Source organism: Oncorhynchus tshawytscha, unplaced genomic scaffold, assembly GCF_018296145.1.
Source record: "Oncorhynchus tshawytscha isolate Ot180627B unplaced genomic scaffold, Otsh_v2.0 Un_contig_4972_pilon_pilon, whole genome shotgun sequence".
Taxonomy (NCBI): Eukaryota; Metazoa; Chordata; class Actinopteri; order Salmoniformes; family Salmonidae; genus Oncorhynchus; species Oncorhynchus tshawytscha.
The window spans coordinates 193,581-213,771 of record NW_024609780.1 but is presented as its reverse complement, the minus strand read 5'-3'; the positions used below and the strand labels follow the sequence as shown (position 1 = coordinate 213,771).

Genomic DNA, 20,191 nt, shown 5'->3' with positions numbered 1-20,191 from the left:
AAAAAAGAAGACACCCAGTATCCCATAGTTCCCCGCGCGTGTAGATTATATTGCGGCTCCACTTTTAGATCTCTACGGTCAAAAACACACCCAATCATTACACACGCACCCTTTGCCAACATGAAGGCGGATAGGGGAGCCCCTGCCATTGAAATACAAGAATACAACTTGTGATTTCAAGAGGTAGCGAATCCCATTGCCTACGAAAATAGATGCGACACCGAATTAATATTTTGGGTGAGGCAACTCTTTTAATGCAATGTGCAATAGCTTTCCAGGATCTTTGAATATGGGGATGGTTTATACAGGCCTCGGGCCCAGAGAGCATAGCTAGCTTATGCTAATACGTTATCATAAATATCCAAAGTTCCCTTTTCATTCGCTAGTTAACTAGCTAGCTACCAAACTGCATTTTCAGATACGATCTCTGGCAAAAAATATGCATAAATGATTAGTTAACTAACGTGTTAGTAACTAGTCAGTATCAATATGCTAATGTTAATTCATCATCGGGGCTTGATTGGTAGCGTTAACGTTGATGTTGGGGTGTGTTCATTAAAGCCGATTCTGTTGCAAAACTTCTTAAACGGAAGCAAACGAAACGGGGAGGGAGCTAACTGAATTTGTACAATTAAAAACTATTTTTAGTTGCAAAATGGAACGTTTTGCAACTGTTTGGAAGAATAATTACACCCCAGATCAGTGTGTGTCCAGTGTATAAAAAGATTCACAAAATCCCCAATGTTTCTTTGCATCAATTTGCTACATTAGTTTCAAATGGAAATGTCAACCAGGCTACTGATTTTTGTTGTTTGACAAACCAACGTTGAAATGTTTTGTTGTTTACAGTAAAGTGCATATTCAGATTTCTGTATGTACCAATGCAGGTTTATAATATATTATTCTACCATTGCAGCCCTGCAGAATGTCCAAGATAAGGCGGAGGGTAACAGTGGAGAATTCTAAAACCATATCTGACAGCAGCAGTAGCCAGACCACCACCACCCCGTCTCGCCGGCCCAGCGTGTTTGAAAGACTTGGCCCCAGCACTGGTAGTAATGCTGTCGAGGTGTGTACCTCTACACCTGCATCTAACCCACTGACAGATACAACACATGCATGTCCAGAGAAGGTAGAGAAAGAACATCTTTGAATTTTGGATTCATCAGAGCAAAACCCTATTTCTGCTTCATGAAATGACACTTTCTTGCTTTCTTCCTTTCAGACTAATTGTAGAAATTGGTTGAAGACTGGGAATTGCAGTTACGGCAATACTTGTCGCTACACACATGGAACTCAGCCACGAGGCAAAGGATTTAGTGGATCTTTTAGCAGGTTAGATGGCCTTGGAGAATTGCCTGTGACCCGTGTATGCAGGCAACTGAAAAATAGATATTTTATGCAAGTGGGCAACACAGTCAGACGGTCCACATATTCTCCCATGGCTGTTTCTTATTGTATTTGATAAGCCAGTTGTCTTATGCTGAACCAATGCCGGAGATTACCATATGTTTGTGTGTAAACAGGTCAGCGGAGAGACCAACTGGGGATCTGCGAGAGAGGATGAAGAATAAGAGGCAGGATGTTGAATCAGATGCTACAAAGAGAGACCCAGAGGAGCCTACGTCCCCCACAGCCAGAGTGAGTTACTCTCCACACACACCTCACTTTCATGTCCGGTTTTCTTTTGTTCTTTAGGACATAGTGAACAACCATTTTACTAGTTAGATATTAGACCAACATGTATGGGAGTCTTCCATGTAAACCTGTCTGTGTTCTGCAGCAGCGAGACTCGTCCCGAGGCCGCCACAGGGAGAAGGAAGATATAAAAATCACTAAAGAGAGAAGCCCTGCCAGCGAAGAAGAGACCACCGAGTGGGAAGCCAACCGCGAAGGTGAGGTTTGAAAGTAGGGCCGTGTTCAATAGGCACAACGAAAAGAAAGAAAGCCCTTATTAACATATGAAAGGAGAACTAATGAATGTCGAACTGTTTTTCACTCTATTGGGAAAAGTTGTTTGTATTGCATATTCTAACCTTAAGTAATGTGCTGTTGTATTTGTCTTTTAGACTCGGATAACGGCGACTACGACTACGAATTATCCCTAGAGATGAAGAGACAGAAGATTCAGCGGGAGCTCATGAAGTTGGAGCAGGAGAATATGGAGAAAAGAGAGGAGATTGTTATCAAGAAAGAGGTACCGGTATGCATGTATCGACTGTAGCTATATCTACTATAGTTCATAGAGCCCTGCATGATTTAAGACTGAGGTTGATCTGTTTTATAACCTTATACACTTACAATCTCTCACTAGGAGCCGACCACCAAAACTAGGACCACTATCATATCCAAGGTAAGAAGAGATACCTACCTAAACTTATTGTCATTCAGGAGCCATCCATATCAACACTCATATCTGGTTTAGACTTCTCTCCTTCTCTCGTGTCCATGCTAACCAATTCTGCCTTTATTCCACGTTGTAATTCCAGACTTCCCCGGAGCGTTCCAGCTCTAAAGGTTCCCCCTCCTCCAGGAAGTCCAGTGGATCTCCCAAACACACTAAAGGACCTAAAGCTTCCGGTTCTAGGAAGAAGGAGAAGAAGACCTCTGTGTCGTCCTCTGCATCCGCCACGGCCAGATCTTCCAAGGGGGGCCACGGGAAGAAGAAAGGTCCCCGCACCCCCAGCCCCCCTCCTCCGGTGCTTCCGCTGGTGAACCCTGTCGTGGCAGCCGGGGGGAAGAAACACAAGGGGAAGCACAAGAACAAGGAGAAGTGTGAGGAGAAGCCGCCCAAGGAGGGAAAGGAGAGGGGGAGAGACGTGGAGAAACACAAGGAGAAGAAGGAGAAACGCAGGTAAAGAGGTTCACTGCCATGCTTTGTCCAGCTCCACTCCAAGCTGTAGAGGGATCTAGCAGCCTCTTGAATAGGCATATAACCAGACCCACTGAAAACAACAGCCGTTTAAACAAGTCTGTTAGCACTGTTGTTGAATATACTATGAAAGGGACTCACTTTTAGTTTCTCTTGGCGCTTGCAGAGACCGGTCAGACAGCTCCCACAAGGCCAAGCGGTCAGTGATGTCTGAGGAACGATCCGGCAGCGTGTCCTCTCCTTCCAGAGACCGAGAGGCGTCTCCGTCAGCCAGGAAGAACAAGTCCACCTCCCCAAAAGTAGCCTCCCAGAAGAAACTTGCACCTGCCTCCCCACCTCACAGGTCAGTAGCCTGTTAGACACTAAGAAGATAACAACATCATTGTCATGCCGGAAGCAGTAAGATGACAGTATAAACATCGGCTTGCAGAAATGGAGAAATATGCAGCAGCACCTGAACCTGAGACGATGGTCTAAAGATGTCATCTATCCTAACACTAGCATTTTCAGTCATGTTATTAGCAGGATTCTCATGAGTTGGTGTAGATGGTAGACAGACTAGCAAGACGGTCACTTTCCCTGAATAACCATAACCCCTCGTCCTCTCCTGGTCTTCCAGGTCTCCCCCTCCCCGCCACAAGCGCACCCCCACCCCGCCCCGCCACCACTCCCCCTCCTCCCACTCTGGCTCCTCAGCCCAGAGACACTCTCCTTCCCCCCGCCGGCGCCGCTCGGCATCCCCCGCCTACAACCGCGAGCCCCCAGCCGCCTCCTCACCTCCTGGCCAGAGGTGTTCCTCACGCTCCCCTGCAGCCTCCCGGGACACCTCCTCTCCTCAGAGGAGGACTAGCCCCGGAGGACGAAACCACTCTCGGGGGCGTGAGAGAGGACGCAGCGAGAGGGGGAGGAGCCCACCTGCCCAGGAGCACCGACACGAGCGTCGAGACGGTACAGCAACTCATTAACATAAAACACAGACCATTTTCTATATGTGGTCACCACCTTTAAATAAACTACTGGTTTTCTATATGTGGTCACCACCTTTAAATAAACTACTGGTTTTCTATATGTGGTCACCACCTTTAAATAAACTACTGGTTTTCTATATGTGGTCACCACCTTTAAATAAACTACTGGTTTTCACACACCTTTAAATAAACTACTGGTTTTCTATATGTGGTCACCACCTTTAAATAAACTACTGGTTTTCTTTCAAAAACTAAACTACTGGTTTTCTATATGTGGTCACCACCTTTAAATAAACTACTGGTTTTCTATATGTGGTCACCACCTTTAAATAAACTACTGGTTTTCTATATGTGGTCACCACCTTTAAATAAACTACTGGTTTTCTGGTTTTCTATATGTGGTCACCAAATAAACCTTTAAATAAACTACTGGTTTTCTATATGTGGTCACCTCCCTTTAAATAAACTACTGGTTTTCTATATGTGGTCACCACCTTTAAATAAACTACTGGTTTTCTATATGTGGTCACCACCTTTAAATAAACTACTGGTTTTCTATATGTGGTCACCACCTTTAAATAAACTACTGGTTCTCTATATGTGGTCACCTCCCTTTAAATAAACTACTGGTTTTCTATATGTGGTCACCACCTTTAAATAAACAACTGGTTTTCGATATGTGGTCACCACCTTTAAATAAACAACTGGTTTTCGATATGTGGTCACCTCCCTTTAAATAAACTACTGGTTTTCTATATGTGGTCACCTCCCTTTAAATAAACTACTGGTTTTCTATATGTGGTCACCACCTTTAAATAAACTACTGGTTTTCTATATGTGGTCACCACCTTTAAATAAACTACTGGTTTTCTATATGTGGTCACCTCCCTTTAAATAAACTACTGGTTTTCTATATGTGGTCACCACCTTTAAATAAACTACTGGTTTTCTATATGTGGTCACCACCTTTAAATAAACTACTGGTTTTCTATATGTGGTCACCTCCCTTTAAATAAACTACTGGTCACCACCTTTAAATAAACTTCTTTTCTATATGTGGTCACCACCTTTAAATAAACTACTGGTTTCTATATGTGGTCACCACCTTTAAATAAACTACTGGTTTTCTATATGTGGTCACCACCTTTAAATAAACTACTGGTTTTCTATATGTGGTCACCACCTTTAAATAAACTACTGGTTTTCTATATGTGGTCACCACCTTTAAATAAACTACTGGTTTTCTATATGTGGTCACCTCCTTTAAATAAACTACTGGTTTTCTAAATAAACTGTGGTCACCACCTTTAAATAAACTACTGGTTTTCTATATGTGGTCACCACCTTTAAATAAACTACTGGTTTTCTATATGTGGTCACCACCTTTAAATAAACTACTGGTTTTCTATATGTGGTCACCACCTTTAAATAAACTACTGGTTTTCTATATGTGGTCACCACCTTTAAATAAACTACTGGTTTTCTATATGTGGTCACCTCCCTTTAAATAAACTACTGGTTTTCTATATGTGGTCACCACCTTTAAATAAACTACTGGTTTTCTATATGTGGTCACCTCCCTTTAAATAAACTACTGGTTTTCTATATGTGGTCACCACCTTTAAATAAACTACTGGTTTTCTATATGTGGTCACCACCTTTAAATAAACTACTGGTTTTCTATATGTGGTCACCACCTTTAAATAAACTACTGGTTTTCTATATGTGGTCACCACCTTTAAATAAACTACTGGTTTTCTATATGTGGTCACCACCTTTAAATAAACTACTGGTTTTCTATATGTGGTCACCACCTTTAAATAAACTACTGGTTTTCTATATGTGGTCACCTCCCTTTAAATAAACTACTGGTTCTCTATATGTGGTCACCTCCCTTTAAATAAACTACTGGTTCTCTATATGTTGCTGTTTGTTTATATGAAAACAGTGTCTACATTGTGTCGTTTGACTGGACGCTGTAATAACACCTGTGTTTTTGTCTCGTCCATGCAGAGAGCCGCGGGAAGCGAGAGAAAGACGGTACCCGTGACGACCGGGACTACGAGGTGGCAGAGACGAGCTCTTCTCGTGATGCCGCCCGTGAGGACCGGGAGACAAAAGAGGGGCGAGAGCGCCGGGGTGACGGGCGCGGCGACCGACGAGGAGACTCCACCAGTACCTCCAGGGACCCCACCAGGGATAGAGACCGGGACACCAAGGACTCGACCCGGGAACCCAGAACCACAGAGACCACGTCAACACGCTCCGGACGAGACCCTCTGGAGTACAGGGACCGAGAACGAGAGAGGGAGCGAGAAAAGGAGAAAGAGAGGGAGCGGGAGAGAGGAGAGAGGGAGAAGACGGACAGGAAGGAGGAGGCTGTCCCGGAGGAGGGGAGGGGCTATGGGAGGGGCCACGCGCGAGAGGAAGGAGGGAGGACTGAAGGGAGGGGGGAGACGAGGACAGAGAGTAGAGCTGAGAGACCTGGCAGGGGTAGGGGCCGCGAGGCTGACGCATCTGACAAAGGTGAGGTCACACATGACATCACACATCTTATGACCAGTAAAATCTACTAATGGCCAGTTGGAGTAACAGTTGTTAATGTGTTTGTTGCTGTTGTGTTTGTGGAAGTGAGGGAATTTGATCAAGATGAACTGCGGTGCACCAGTCTATGGCTGAGGGAGGAGCTCCCTTCTCAAATGGAACAGTAATCTGTGCCGCTCGGCCATGTTGTCAACAAAGCAGCGTGGAGCATCATCCAGAAACATCTCTTTTTGATCAAATGAGTTTTCATTGGGAAGGCAGATAAAGCGTTTATATCAAAAGCAATCACTTTGGCACGTGAGAAAAGCCTGTGATTCCTCCTCATTACTCCACGTTCATAAAATACGTCACTTTTGTTTTGAACCTGTTTCGCCGTCAGCCCAGAGGGGGGCACCTGGCTCGTGCCTGGGAGGCCGCCCGGTTACACAACGAATACAGTCACTGTTCACCTGGTGCGAACTCCTCCCACCGGGGCATCCCAGGCCAGATAATCCAATCCCCTCTGTGTCTGTTTCAGCATTCTCTTAACTCTGTCCCTCCTGCCTCCGTTTCCTCAGGCTCCACCCGGAATGCCCGAGGCTCCCAGCTGGAGAGCGGTGGTCATGACGGCTGGGAGTCACGTAGCGGCGGAGGCTTCCGTGAGAAGAGTGCGGAGAGGAGCACCGACCGTGGGGCGGAGAGAGGAGGCGCAGAGAGAGGAGGAGGCGCCGAAAGAGGAGGTGTCGACAGAGGAGGAGCGGAACGTGACCGTTATGACGGAGACAGGAGAGGAGGGGAGCAGGCGACTGGGAGAGACTCATCCTACGACCGTAGAGGTGGTCACACCGACCGTGGTGACCGCAGAGAGAACAGGGAGAGAGGTGAGAAGAAAAAATACATTTCATCTATAATACTAGTTCAATAAAATACCATTTGTAATACGCTTTTCATTGAAAAACAATCTCAATGTTCTGTAGTGAGTGATTTAAAATAGAAACGAGACATAGACAGAAAGGACACAGCTAGACAGGGCAACTGACAAAGTACACAGCTGATGCTACAAGAGGCAAGGCCAACAAGAAACACAGTTATATGTAACAGAAAGCCTTCGTAAAGCATCCTGTCTCTCCCTCCTACGGGAGAAGAAGATCCAGGTCCCTCAGGCCCTCTCCTCTAATGCTTTTTGAAACATTCATTCAGAATGAACCCTTGGTGTTGGATGTTGTGACTGACTGGCTGTTTCCTCTGTTTCTAACAGACCAAAGAGCTTCCTCTCCTGGTCGGCACCCAGCCAGAGGAGAAGAAGCAGACAGGGAGGAGACCAGAGGGAGGGATGAACGCAGAGGAGAGGAAAAAGGAGGGGACAGGCGAGAGGACAGGGCCAGAGAGAGGGAGCGAGAGAGGGAACGGGAAAGAGAGAAGGAGAGAGAAAGAGAGAAGGAGAAGGAGAGGGAGGCAGAGCGGGAGAGGGTTCGGGAGAGGGAGCGAGAACGGGAGCGAGAGAGGGAAAAGGAAAGGGAGAGGGAAAAGGAGAAAGAGAGGGAAAAGGAGCGAGAGAGGGAGCGGGAGAGGGAAGAGAGGGAGCGGGAGAGGGAGGAGCGAGATAGGGAGAGGAAGGAGAGAGAGCGGGAGAGGGAACGAGAGCGGGAGAGGGAGCGAGAGCAAAGAGAGAGGGAGAGGCAGCGGGAATGGGAGGAGCGTGAGAAAGGAAGGGATGAGCGACGGGAACGGACTAGGGATGAACCAAGGGATGACCGCTCTGTCCGAGACTCGCATGAAGACCGCAAGACCAGGCAAGTATCAGTAGTAACCACCAGGGTTGGGGCCAGTTCCATTTCAATTCCAGACTCAACCCTGGTAACAACTAACCCATGACACTTAACTAGAATCACTCCATTGTTTTACCTTAGTTGTGGTTTCCGTCTGTTTCTTTCCAACTTAACACAACCCAGCTGACCTCTAACCCCTCTTCTCTGTGTGTGTCATCTGCAGCCGGAAGAGGCATAGGGTAGAGACCACACCCAGCCCGACTCGCCCCTCTCCCAAGCGAGCAAGGGACGCCACCCCAGGAGACGGCGAGGAATACAACAGCCCTGAGGAGAAAAGTGAGCGTTTGATTGGTGGAGGTCAGCCCAAGGTCCGCCCCACCTCTGGCTCTGGCCCAATCACCATCCTCCCCGTCACAGTACCAGTGTGTCCTCCTCCTCCAGTGCTTGACAGTAGGGACACTTTTTAATGGGAAAAACAAACAGCACTGGTTCTGTCTGGAGGAAACTAGTCCCGTATGGATTAACACCTCCCCAAAGGGTGCCTTGGCCTGATCACTTCAATATCCCTCCACGTGAGCCCAGGGCACACTCAGTAATGGTGATAATACCTTTTAATGTTTGAGCACATTTGATACAGACAGACTGGAACTCAACGTGCTGACATAGAAGTAACAGCTGGTGTTTGATTGTTATTAGAAGGCGATCAGAGATCTTTGAGACCGAGCCAAGGCGCCCTTTAAGATAACAAGGTGTTTTGTTTCTTTGACCTTTGTTGACGTTTCCATGATGTTGATAAACCTTGGTGCTAACAGAATCCCTCGGCTTCTTGGTGTGTGTTCAGGTGTTGAGAAACACCGACTGTTGAGTCAGGTGGTACTCCCGCCCCAGGACCCCCTCCTGCGTTCCCCCCCCAGCACCTCTGTAGCGGAGGACGCCAAGCCCAGCCGCTGGAAGGACGAGGAGCGCCGTGGAGGCGGGGACAAGAGGGAGGGGAGGAGCCGCCGGAACGAGGAGGCCGACGCCCGCGGAGACAGAGGAGGAGCAGGCAGAGGAGGGGAGAGACGGGGGGAGCACCCCTCAGATAGCAGTACCCCTGTCTCGGCCTCCGGCTCGGACTCTAGGAGGGGTAAAGAGAGGGACAGTCGGGAGCCCACCCCTCCCCCGCCTCCCGTGGCCCTGGTCACTGAGGACAGAGATGCTCCAGTCCCGTCAGGTCATGAGGAGGGCAAGAAGAAGACTAAGTCCCAGAAGAAAGGCCTGAAGAAGGGGAGGAAGGAGGAGGCTGTGGCAGGAGGTGTTTCAGGAGCTCCAGAGAGGTTCACCAACCCAGAGCCCCCCTCCTCCATGGCCCTCTCGGATGGCCCCCCGCCCCCTCTCCTCTCTCCCCGCAAAGCGCCTAAGAAGAAGGCGCTGGACAAGAAGAGGAAACGATCCCGTGGCGCTGAGTCGGACGCGTCTGAGGAGGAACCAGGCTCCTCCCATCTTCCCCCGGGCAAGAGGAACAAGAGGGGTCCCCGGACGCCCCCGCCCGCGCCAAAGGAGGCTCTGCTATCCCAGAGGGCCATGCCACATTCAGTTGCAGAGCCCTTGCCACAGCCCGTCAAAATGGACGCCAACTTCAGCGACTGGTCTGACGAGGATGTGCTGGAGCGCGGTGGTGGATCGGCGCCCGTTAAGGCACCCCCCACAGTCCCCACTGAGAGGACTCCGACCGAAGCTCTTCCCAGGAGAGGAGGTCCGAGGGGGGGCAAGGAGAGGTTGGAGAGGCCTGTTCCCCTGCCCATCGCCCCTCTGCTGTCCCAGGACCCTCCCATGTTACTCCAGACCCTGCCTCCCCAGCCCCTCATGTCCCAGCCCCTGCTGAGGAAGCCTCCTCCGGAGCAGAAGAGGAGCAGCAGTATGGGAAGCAACCAGAGCAGGGCCTCATCCAGACGTCTCCGTTCTCCCTCCAACGAGTCAGCCCACAGAGAGGACCCTCAGCAGGGCCAAGGACCAGGCCGACCCAGGAGAGGACACCAGCTCCAGGGGGCCAACTCCCGAGACCGGGAACGAGAAAGGGAGCGAGAAAGGGAGCGAGACAGGGAAAGAGAGAGGGAGCGTGGTGAGAGGGGACCAGTGCTCACAGAGCCTCCAGTGGTGAGGGGAGAGGAGCGGAAGTCACGCATCGACCAGCTGAGGAGAGGAGAGCCCAGTCGCAGCACCTCCTCAGGTACGCCAGACACATACTACTAACAGGTTTTGTTGAGAAAACAGTGAGCTCCTTTACTAGTTTGATTGATATTATTATCTCTTATATTACATTTCTGTTGGTTTTCCTTCCCAGACCGGCAGGACTCTCGCAGCCACAGCTCCAGACGTAGCTCTCCTGAGTCAGAGCGTCAGGTGCAGTCGCGGGCCGGGTCCTACGATGGCCGAGAGCGTGAGAGGGAGAGAGAGAGGGAGCGGGAACAGTTTGAGAGGGAGCGTGAGCGCAAGGACCTCCGACAGCAACAGGGGCCTCCGGGGCCACTACCTCCTCTCCAGCAGCAGGGGCAGCAGAGAGACTGGGAGCCCGAGGGGCCACGGGAGTGGGGTGGGAGGGGCCGTGAACCCCTCCTCATGCGTGGAGGCAACAGAGAGCGTGATCTCCGTGACATGCGGGGTGAGAGAGAGCGGCTTCTGCCCGAGGGTCTCCTGCAGCAGCACGAACGAGAGCGGGAAAGGGAGCGTGGTGGCAACAGGGGCATTGGCCGTGGTGGTGACCATGGCAACGACCGGGAGCGGGAGAGGATGCTGCTGATGGACCTGCCGCCACATGGGGACCCCAAGAACAGGATGGACATGAGGGGAGACAGACCAGATATGAGGGGAGACAGACCAGATATGAGGGGAGACAGACCAGATTTAAGAGGGGACATGCGAGGAGATATGAGACCTGATATGAGGGGAGACATTCGAGGGGATATGAGAGGAGATATGAGAGGAGACATGAGAGGAGACATGAGAGGAGATATGAGACCTGATATGAGGGGAGACATTCGAGGGGACATGAGACCTGATATGAGGGGAGACATGAGACCTGATATTAGGGGAGACATTCGAGGGGATATGAGACCTGATATGAGGGGAGACATGAGACCCGATATTAGGGGAGATATTCGAGGGGATATGAGACCCGATATGAGGGGAGACATTCGAGGGGACATGAGACCTGATATGAGGGGAGACATGAGACCTGATATTAGGGGAGACATTCGAGGGGATATGAGGGGAGACATTCGAGGGGACATGAGACCTGATATTAGGGGAGACATTCGAGGGGACATGAGACCTGATATTAGGGGAGACATTCGAGGGGATATGCGACCTGATATTAGGGGAGACATTCGAGGGGATATGAGAGGGGGGCCAGATATCAGACCGGACATAAGGCCAGATCACATGAGACCAGATATCAGGGGGCCGGACAGGGCTGAGTTCTCTCTCCTGCTCCCCCACGAAGCCTTGGGACACGGCAGCATGGACCAGGACAAAGCAGGCAACAGCCATCACCCTGTGGGAGGACAGATACAGGAAGCAGAGAAACAGGACAGCGTTGACGGTAAGGATCATCTACAATCACAGACTACTAGCCTGATCCCAGAACTGTTGGTGTGACAGTGACCATGGGATCTGGCAACAACAGCCTGATCCCAGAACTGTTGGTGTGACAGTGACCATGGGATCTGGCAACAACAGCCTGATCCCAGAACTGTTGGTGTGACAGTGACCATGGGATCTGGCAACAACAGCCTGATCCCAGAACTGTTGGTGTGACAGTGACCATGGGATCTGGCAACAACAGCCTGATCCCAGAACTGTTGGTGTGACAGTGACCATGGGATCTGGCAACAACAGCCTTGTCCCAGACCTGTTTGTCTATGTTTGTGTTGATATGGTAGCAGGTTATTGAGTGAGTTTATTTGTTTGTCCTCAGACGAAGATGACGCGAAGGCGGATGACGCTGTGTCGGTGGTGTCTGGCGGGGAGGAGTACGAGCCAATCAGTGATGACGAGTTAGATGAGATCTTGGCGGACAGCGCCCAGAAGAGAGAGGATGGGCAGGAAGAAGAGAAGACGCCAGGTACAATACTGAGAACAGGGCTACACAGTCCTTCTGGCTGAGAACAGGGCTACACAGTCCTTCTGGCTGAGAACAGGGCTACACAGTCCTTCTGGCTGAGAACAGGGCTACACAGTCCTTATTGTTTGCCAGCGGGGTTGCCAGGTCATGAGAAATTCTGGTCCAATGGCTCCCCCAAACCAGCTCAAAACTAGCCCAATATCACACACCTGGCAACCCTGTCTAGTCTGCAGTTGGACCCTGGTAAAAGACAAACTGTTGTGTTTTTTTTATTATTGTGAACTAAATTGTTGTTTGGTTATTGTGGTCTAAGTCCTTCATATGTGCTGTGTTCCTACAGGTCCCCTGGATGTGATTGATGTGGACTGGTCCAGCCTGATGCCCAAGCAGAAGCAGGAGCCCCGGGCGGCAGGGGCAGCTCTGCTCCGGTTCACCCCAGGGGCAGTGCTCCTCAGGGCGGGCGTCTCCAAGCGGCTTGCTGGGCCCGAGCTCCTGGAGAGAGTCAGGGAGGTCTGCAAAAAGGAGCTGGACGACCCTAAAGGTGATTGGAGGAGATATTAGTACTATTACATACTGTACTCCATCTTTCTCCTACTGGATTATATTAGTACTATTACATACTCTACTCCATCTTTCTCCTACTGGATTATATTAGTACTATTACATACTCTACTCCGTCTTTCTCCTACTGGATTATATTAGTACTATTACATACTGTACTCCTACTGGATTATATTAGTACTATTACATACTCTACTCCATCTTTCTCATACTGGATTATGTTAGTACTATTACATACTCTAATCCATTTTTCTCCTACTGGATTATATTAGTACTATTACATACTGTACTCTCTTTCTCCTACTGGATTATATTAGTACTATTACATACTCTACTCCATCTTCTCCTACTTGATTATATTTAGTACTATTACATACTCTACTCCGTCTTTCTCCTACTGGATTATATTAGTACTATTACATACTCTACTCCATCTTTCTCATACTGGATTATATTAGTACTATTACATACTGTACTCCTACTGGATTATATTAGTACTATTACATACTCTACTCCATCTTTCTCCTACTGGATTATATTAGTACTATTACATACTCTACTCCGTCTTTCTCCTACTTGATTATATTAGTACTATTACATACTCTACTCCATCTTTCTCATACTGGATTATATTAGTACTATTACATACTGTACTCCTACTGGATTATATTAGTACTATTACATACTCTACTCCATCTTTCTCCTACTGGATTATATTAGTACTATTACATACTCTACTCCATCTTTCTCCTACTGGATTATATTAGTACTATTACATACTCTACTCCATCTTTCTCATACTGGATTATATTAGTACTATTACATACTGTACTCCTACTGGATTATATTAGTACTATTACATACTCTACTCCATCTTTCTCATACTGGATTATATTAGTACTATTACATACTGTACTCTCTTTCTCCTACTGGATTATATTAGTACTATTACATACTCTACTCCATCTTTCTCCTACTGGATTATATTAGTACTATTACATACTGTACTCTCTTTCTCCTACTGGATTATATTAGTACTATTACATACTTTACTCCATCTTTCTCCTACTGGATTATATTAGTACTATTACATACTGTATTCCTACTTGATTATATTAGTACTATTACATACTCTACTCCATCTCTCTCCTACTGGATTATATTGGTACTATTACATACTGTACTCCGTCTTTCTCCTACGGGATTATATTAGTACTATTACATACTCAACTCCATCTTTCTCCTACTGGATTATATTAGTACTATTACATACTGTACTCTCTTTCTCCTACTGGATTATATTAGTACTATTACATACTCTACTCCATCTTTCTCATACTGGATTATATTAGTACTATTACATACTCTAATCCATTTTTCTCCTACTGGATTATATTAGTACTATTACATACTGTACTCTCTTTCTCCTACTGGATTATATTAGTACTATTACATACTCTACTCCATCTTTCTCCTACTGGATTATATTAGTACTATTACATACTCTACTCCATCTTTCTCCTACTGGATTATATTTGTACTATTACATACTGTACTCTCTTTCTCCTACTGGATTATATTAGTACTATTACATACTCTACTCCATCTTTCTCCTACTGGATTATATTAGTACTATTACATACTCTACTCCATCTTTCTCATACTGGATTATATTAGTACTATTACATACTGTACTCCTACTGGATTATATTAGTACTATTACATACTCTACTCCATCTTTCTCCTACTGGATTATATTAGTACTATTACATACTGTACTCTCTTTCTCCTACTGGATTATATTAGTACTATTACATACTCTACTCCATCTTTCTCCTACTGGATTATATTAGTACTATTACATACTGTACTCTCTTTCTCCTACTGGATTATATTAGTACTATTACATACTTTACTCCATCTTTCTCCTACTGGATTATATTAGTACTATTACATACTGTATTCCTACTTGATTATATTAGTACTATTACATACTCTACTCCATCTCTCTCCTACTGGATTATATTGGTACTATTACATACTGTACTCCGTCTTTCTCCTACGGGATTATATTAGTACTATTACATACTCTACTCCATCTTTCACCTACTGGATTATATTAGTACTATTACATACTCAACTCCATCTTTCTCCTACTGGATTATATTAGTACTATTACATACTCTACTCCATCTTTCTCCTACTGGATTATATTAGTACTATTACATACTGTACTCTCTTTCTCCTACTGGATTATATTAGTACTATTACATACTCTACTCCATCTTTCTCATACTGGATTATATTAGTACTATTACATACTCGAATCCATTTTTCTCCTACTGGATTATATTAGTACTATTACATACTGTACTCTCTTTCTCCTACTGGATTATATTAGTACTATTACATACTCTACTCCATCTTTCACCTACTGGATTATATTAGTACTATTACATTCTCTACTCCGTCTTTCTCCTACTGGATTATATTAGTACTATTACATACTCTACTCCGTCTTTCTCCTACTGGATTATATTAGTACTATTACATACTCTACTCCATCTCTCTCCTGCTGGATTATATTAGTACTATTACATACTGTACTCCTACTGGATTATATTAGTACTATTACATACTCCTACTGGATTATATTAGTACTATTACATACTCTACTCCGTCTTCCTACTGGATTATATTAGTACTATTACATACTCTACTCCATCTTTCTCCTACTGGATTATATTTGTACTATTACATACTGTACTCTCTTTCTCCTACTGGATTATATTAGTACTATTACATACTCTACTCTGTCTTTCTCCTACTGGATTATATTAGTACTATTACATACTCTACTCAGTCTTTCTCCTACTGGATTATATTAGTACTATTACATACTGTATTCCATCTTTCTCCTACTGGATTTTAGAACCATGTATAATATGACAAACATTATCCATACCAGCTCTGTCTACTTTACAAGACACAGACTGTTAATGGAAGTATGCATACTTAGAACGTGGCTCAGTTGTGTGAGAATGTGTGGTGCTAGTATATCATAAAGCCCCCCAAGCAGTCAGTGTGGTGCTAGTATATCATAAAGCCCCCCAAGCAGTCAGTGTGGTGCTAGCATATCATAAAGCCCCCCAAGCAGTCAGTGTGGTGCTAGCATATCATAAAGCCCCCAAGCAGTCAGTGTGGTGCTAGTATATCATAAAGCCCCCAAGCAGTCAGTGTGGTGCTAGCCCCTATCATAAAGCCCCCCCCCAAGCAGTCAGTGTGGTGCTAGTATATCATAAAGCCCCCAGTCAGTGTGGTGCTAGTATATCATAAAGCCCCCAAGCAGTCAGTGTGGTGCTAGTATATCATAAAGCCCCCAAGCAGTCAGTGTGGTGCTAGTATATCATAAAGCCCCCAAGCAGTCAGTGTGGTGCTAGTATATCATAAAGCCCCCAAGCAGTCAGTGTGGTGCTAGTATATAAAGCCCCCAAGCATCAGTGTGGTGCCCATAAAGCCCCCAAGCAGTCAGTGTGGTGCTAGTATATCATAAAGCCCCCAGTCAGTGTGGTGCTAGTATATCATAAAGCAGTCAGTGTGGTGCTAAAGCCCCCAAGCAGTCAGTGTCATAAAGCCCCCAAGCAGTCAGTGTGGTGCTAGTATATCATAAAGCCCCCAAGCAGTCAGTGTGGTGCTAGTCATAAAGCCCCCAAGCAGTCAGTGTGGTGCTAGCATATCATAAAGCCCCCCAGCAGTCAGTGTGGTGCTAGCATATCATAAAGCCCCCAAGCAGTCATAAAGCCCCCCAAGCAGTCAGTGTGGTGCTAGCATATCATAAAGCCCCCCCCCAAGCAGTCAGTGTGGTGCTAGCATATCATAAAGCCCCCAAGCAGTCAGTGTGGTGCTAGCATATCATAAAGCCCCCAAGCAGTCAGTGTGGTGCTAGCATATCATAAAGCCCCCAAGCAGTCAGTGTGGTGCTAGCATATCATAAAGCCCCCAAGCAGTCAGTGTGGTGCTAGCATATCATAAAGCCCCCAAGCAGTCAGTGTGGTGCTAGCATATCATAAAGCACCCAAGCAGTCAGTGTGGTGCTAGTGTGGTGCTATATCATAAAGCCCCCAAGCAGTCAGTGTGGTGCTAGCATATCATAAAGCCCCCAAGCAGTCAGTGTGGTGCTAGCATATCATAAAGCCCCCAAGCAGTCAGTGTGGTGCTAGCATATCATAAAGCCCCCAAGCAGTCAGTGTGGTGCTAGCATATCATAAAGCACTAAGCAGTCAGTGTGGTGCTAGCATATCATAAAGCACTAAGCAGTCAGTGTGGTGCTAGCATATCATAAAGCCCTAAGCAGTCAGTGTGGTGCTAGCATATCATAAAGCACTAAGCAGTCAGTGTGGTGCTAGTATATCATAAAGCACTAAGCAGTCAGTGTGGTGCTAGCATATCATAAAGCCCCCCAAGCAGTCAGTGTGGTGCTAGCATATCATAAAGCACCCCAAGCAGTCAGTGTGGTGCTAGCATATCATAAAGCACTAAGCAGTCAGTGTGGTGCTAGCATATCATAAAGCACTAAGCAGTCAGTGTGGTGCTAGCATATGATAAAGCACTAAGCAGTCAGTGTGGTGCTAGCATATGATAAAGCACTAAGCAGTCAGTGTGGTGCTAGTATATGATAAAGCACTAAGCAGTCAGTGTGGTGCTAGCATATGATAAAGCACTAAGCAGTCAGTGTGGTGCTAGTATATCATAAAGCACCAAGCAGTCAGTGTGGTGCTAGCATATGATAAAGCACTAAGCAGTCAGTGTGGTGCTAGCATATGATAAAGCACTAAGCAGTCAGTGTGGTGCTAGCATATGATAAAGCACTAAGCAGTCAGTGTGGTGCTAGCATATGATAAAGCACTAAGCAGTCAGTGTGGTGCTAGTATATGATAAAGCACTAAGCAGTCAGTGTGGTGCTAGCATATGATAAAGCACTAAGCAGTCAGTGTGGTGCTAGTATATGATAAAGCACTAAGCAGTCAGTGTGGTGCTAGTATATGATAAAGCACTAAGCAGTCAGTGTGGTGCTAGTATATGATAAAGCACTAAGCAGTCAGTGTGGTGCTAGTATATGATAAAGCACTAAGCAGTCAGTGTGGTGCTAGTATATGATAAAGCACTAAGCAGTCAGTGTGGTGCTAGTATATGATAAAGCACTAAGCAGTCAGTGTGGTGCTAGTATATGATAAAGCACTAAGCAGTCAGTGTGGTGCTAGTATATGATAAAGCACTAAGCAGTCAGTGTGGTGCTAGTATATGATAAAGCACTAAGCAGTCAGTGTGGTGCTAGTATATGATAAAGCACTAAGCAGTCAGTGTGGTGCTAGCATATGATAAAGCACTAAGCAGTCAGTGTGGTGCTAGCATATGATAAAGCACTAAGCAGCGGCAATAGAAGCATCTTTTGTATGTTGCTTCCATTCATCACAGGAAACATGCAGTGAGTCTAACCCAGCTCTCCGTCCATTCCTCCAGATGCTGACAAGCTGTTTGAGCACGACCTGGGTGCTCTGAACAAGGCAGCTCTGAACAGGAAGATAGAGAGGGCAGGTCTGCTGAGGAACCTGGGCCCCTGCTGTAAGGCCCTCTGTGCCCGCAGGGACATGGCCATCAGACGGCAGCTCCTCAAGAACGAAAAGGTGAGTGCTCCAAGAAAATGTACTTGTACCCAGAACCATAGACTATTCTAGACCATATACCAATTGACTAAGATGGCCCTGTACTGTAGGATATATGGAGGAATGTGGAGATAGTATATTATAATAGATGGAGCAATATTTTGACACACACTGCCTATCGCTGTATAGTAAGCTAACTCTTTCTCTCTCCAGGGCCTGGCCAAGCAGATGTACCCCAGTGTTCCTGTGGTGGACAGTGAGCTCTTCCAACTCAGCATGCGTCTCTTCAAGAAGACTGTAGCCGCCGCCAGAAGCAACCAGCCCCCGTTGGGGCCCCCAGCAGGCCCAGAGAAGGCCGACAAGGGGCCACCGGGGCTGGTACCGGCAGCTTCACCGGTAGCCAAGCCCAGTACACCACAGCCCCCCGAGATGTGTGTCTCCTGAGAGCGTGCGGGGCTTATGGGTAAAAACAAACGCTGCATGATGAAACTGACCTGTGATCAGAAATTGAATCAGCTCTGACTACTAAGCCTGCTCTGAGTCCCTGCACCCTAACTCTAAACTCCGCCCCCTAATGCTAAAACCCGCCCCCCTGCTATAGCTTTGTTAATCACAAGGAAAAATCTAACAAAACGCTGAAACTCTTGTCAGTCAGCAGTGCTGTCATTATGGAAGACTGATCTGATCCGCAAGTACTGTACTGCTTCTACCATAGAGACTATTGGAGATACTAGCCTATGGAGGGATTGATAGAGGCCTTGTACAATGTACTGTACCTTGTACTAGAAATGACAATGCTACAGGAAAGACATGCATTTTCCCGAATAACACAGTTGTTGTTTTTGTGCGATGGGATATTTGTTGTCGGAGGGGGATAAGTCTCCTTTTCGTAATGGCGTTGCTTTATGGTTTTTGTTTCTTTTGTTGTGCATTGGTTTTTAAGACTGCATTAAAGTGGTTAGTTGTTCATTTGTAATGGCTCTTATCCTTGCTTTGTATGGAGTTCAGTCTCAGTGCCATGTGCTGCTTGATGTCATTTGTGTATTGTTCAAGAGACATTGACTACATCCCGATGGCACCCTATTCCCTATGTAGTGCACTTCTTCTGACCTGGCCCATAGGGCTCGGGTCAAAAGTAGTGCGCTGTACAGGGTGTAATTTGGGATGCACCCTGGCCAAACGCACTCAAATCTCTGAGTGACTTGTATGAATGTTTACTGTACTGCCTAGGCTACTCCACCCCGACATGAATACATGTCTCTTGAGGTCACTCGAAACTTTGGCAATGGCCTAGGACCTCTGGGTTAAACTCAGCCAACACCCTCAGACTGCTGTGCCATAACAACACTCCAGTCTAGACTCTTACCGACAGGACTCTGGCTGGCCTGAACATAATCAGGAGATGGATTTAACTCTTAAACTATGATGACTCTCTGTAGCAGTGTTGAATTGTCTTAATGTATTCTGTTTGCAGGTTGAAAGATTACATGAATTGTGGTGGTAGGTCTAATTGAATTGATTCTGGTGGTGGGTGTAATTAGGGCTGGGCGGTATACCGTTTTTTGCGATAAACCGATATTGATGCATGGACCGGTTTGGGTTTTTATTTTACCTTCTATACCGGTATTTGAATGTTTGGTTTGTTAAATGAGATACGTAGTGTGTAACGTCCATTTTTATAGTTCACTACTTGAGTCTTCTCTCCCCATCACTCAAGGAGCGCATTTGTTCTT

General features: G+C 46.5%; 1 protein-coding gene across 1 annotated transcript; it reads left to right on the top strand.

Annotated features, from left to right (window-relative positions):
- Nucleotides 1–80: 80 nt before the first annotated feature.
- Nucleotides 81–19,434, top strand: LOC112215258 (zinc finger CCCH domain-containing protein 13-like). The gene is made up of 21 exons (XM_042317984.1): nt 81–237; nt 917–1,069; nt 1,226–1,335; nt 1,527–1,641; nt 1,784–1,895; nt 2,070–2,203; nt 2,315–2,353; nt 2,490–2,854; nt 3,039–3,215; nt 3,492–3,820; nt 5,854–6,366; nt 6,942–7,244; nt 7,622–7,833; nt 7,876–8,156; nt 8,356–8,468; nt 8,974–10,341; nt 10,456–11,712; nt 12,088–12,234; nt 12,575–12,775; nt 18,316–18,479; nt 18,672–19,434. Exons 2-21 carry the CDS (start codon nt 926–928, stop codon nt 18,900–18,902), a joined length of 6,315 nt encoding a protein of 2,104 aa, XP_042173918.1. The 5' UTR covers nt 81–237; nt 917–925; the 3' UTR covers nt 18,903–19,434.
- Nucleotides 19,435–20,191: the final 757 nt, after the last annotated feature.

Coding starts and splice junctions, on each gene's coding strand:
- LOC112215258 (XM_042317984.1), top strand. CDS start 926: ATGTCCAAGATAAGGCGGAGGGTAACAGTGGAGAATTCTAAAACCATA. Junction 2,204..2,314: donor TTATCAAGAAAGAGGTACCG/GTATGCATGTAT, acceptor ATCTCTCACTAG/GAGCCGACCACCAAAACTAG. Junction 11,713..12,087: donor GAAACAGGACAGCGTTGACG/GTAAGGATCATC, acceptor GTTTGTCCTCAG/ACGAAGATGACGCGAAGGCG.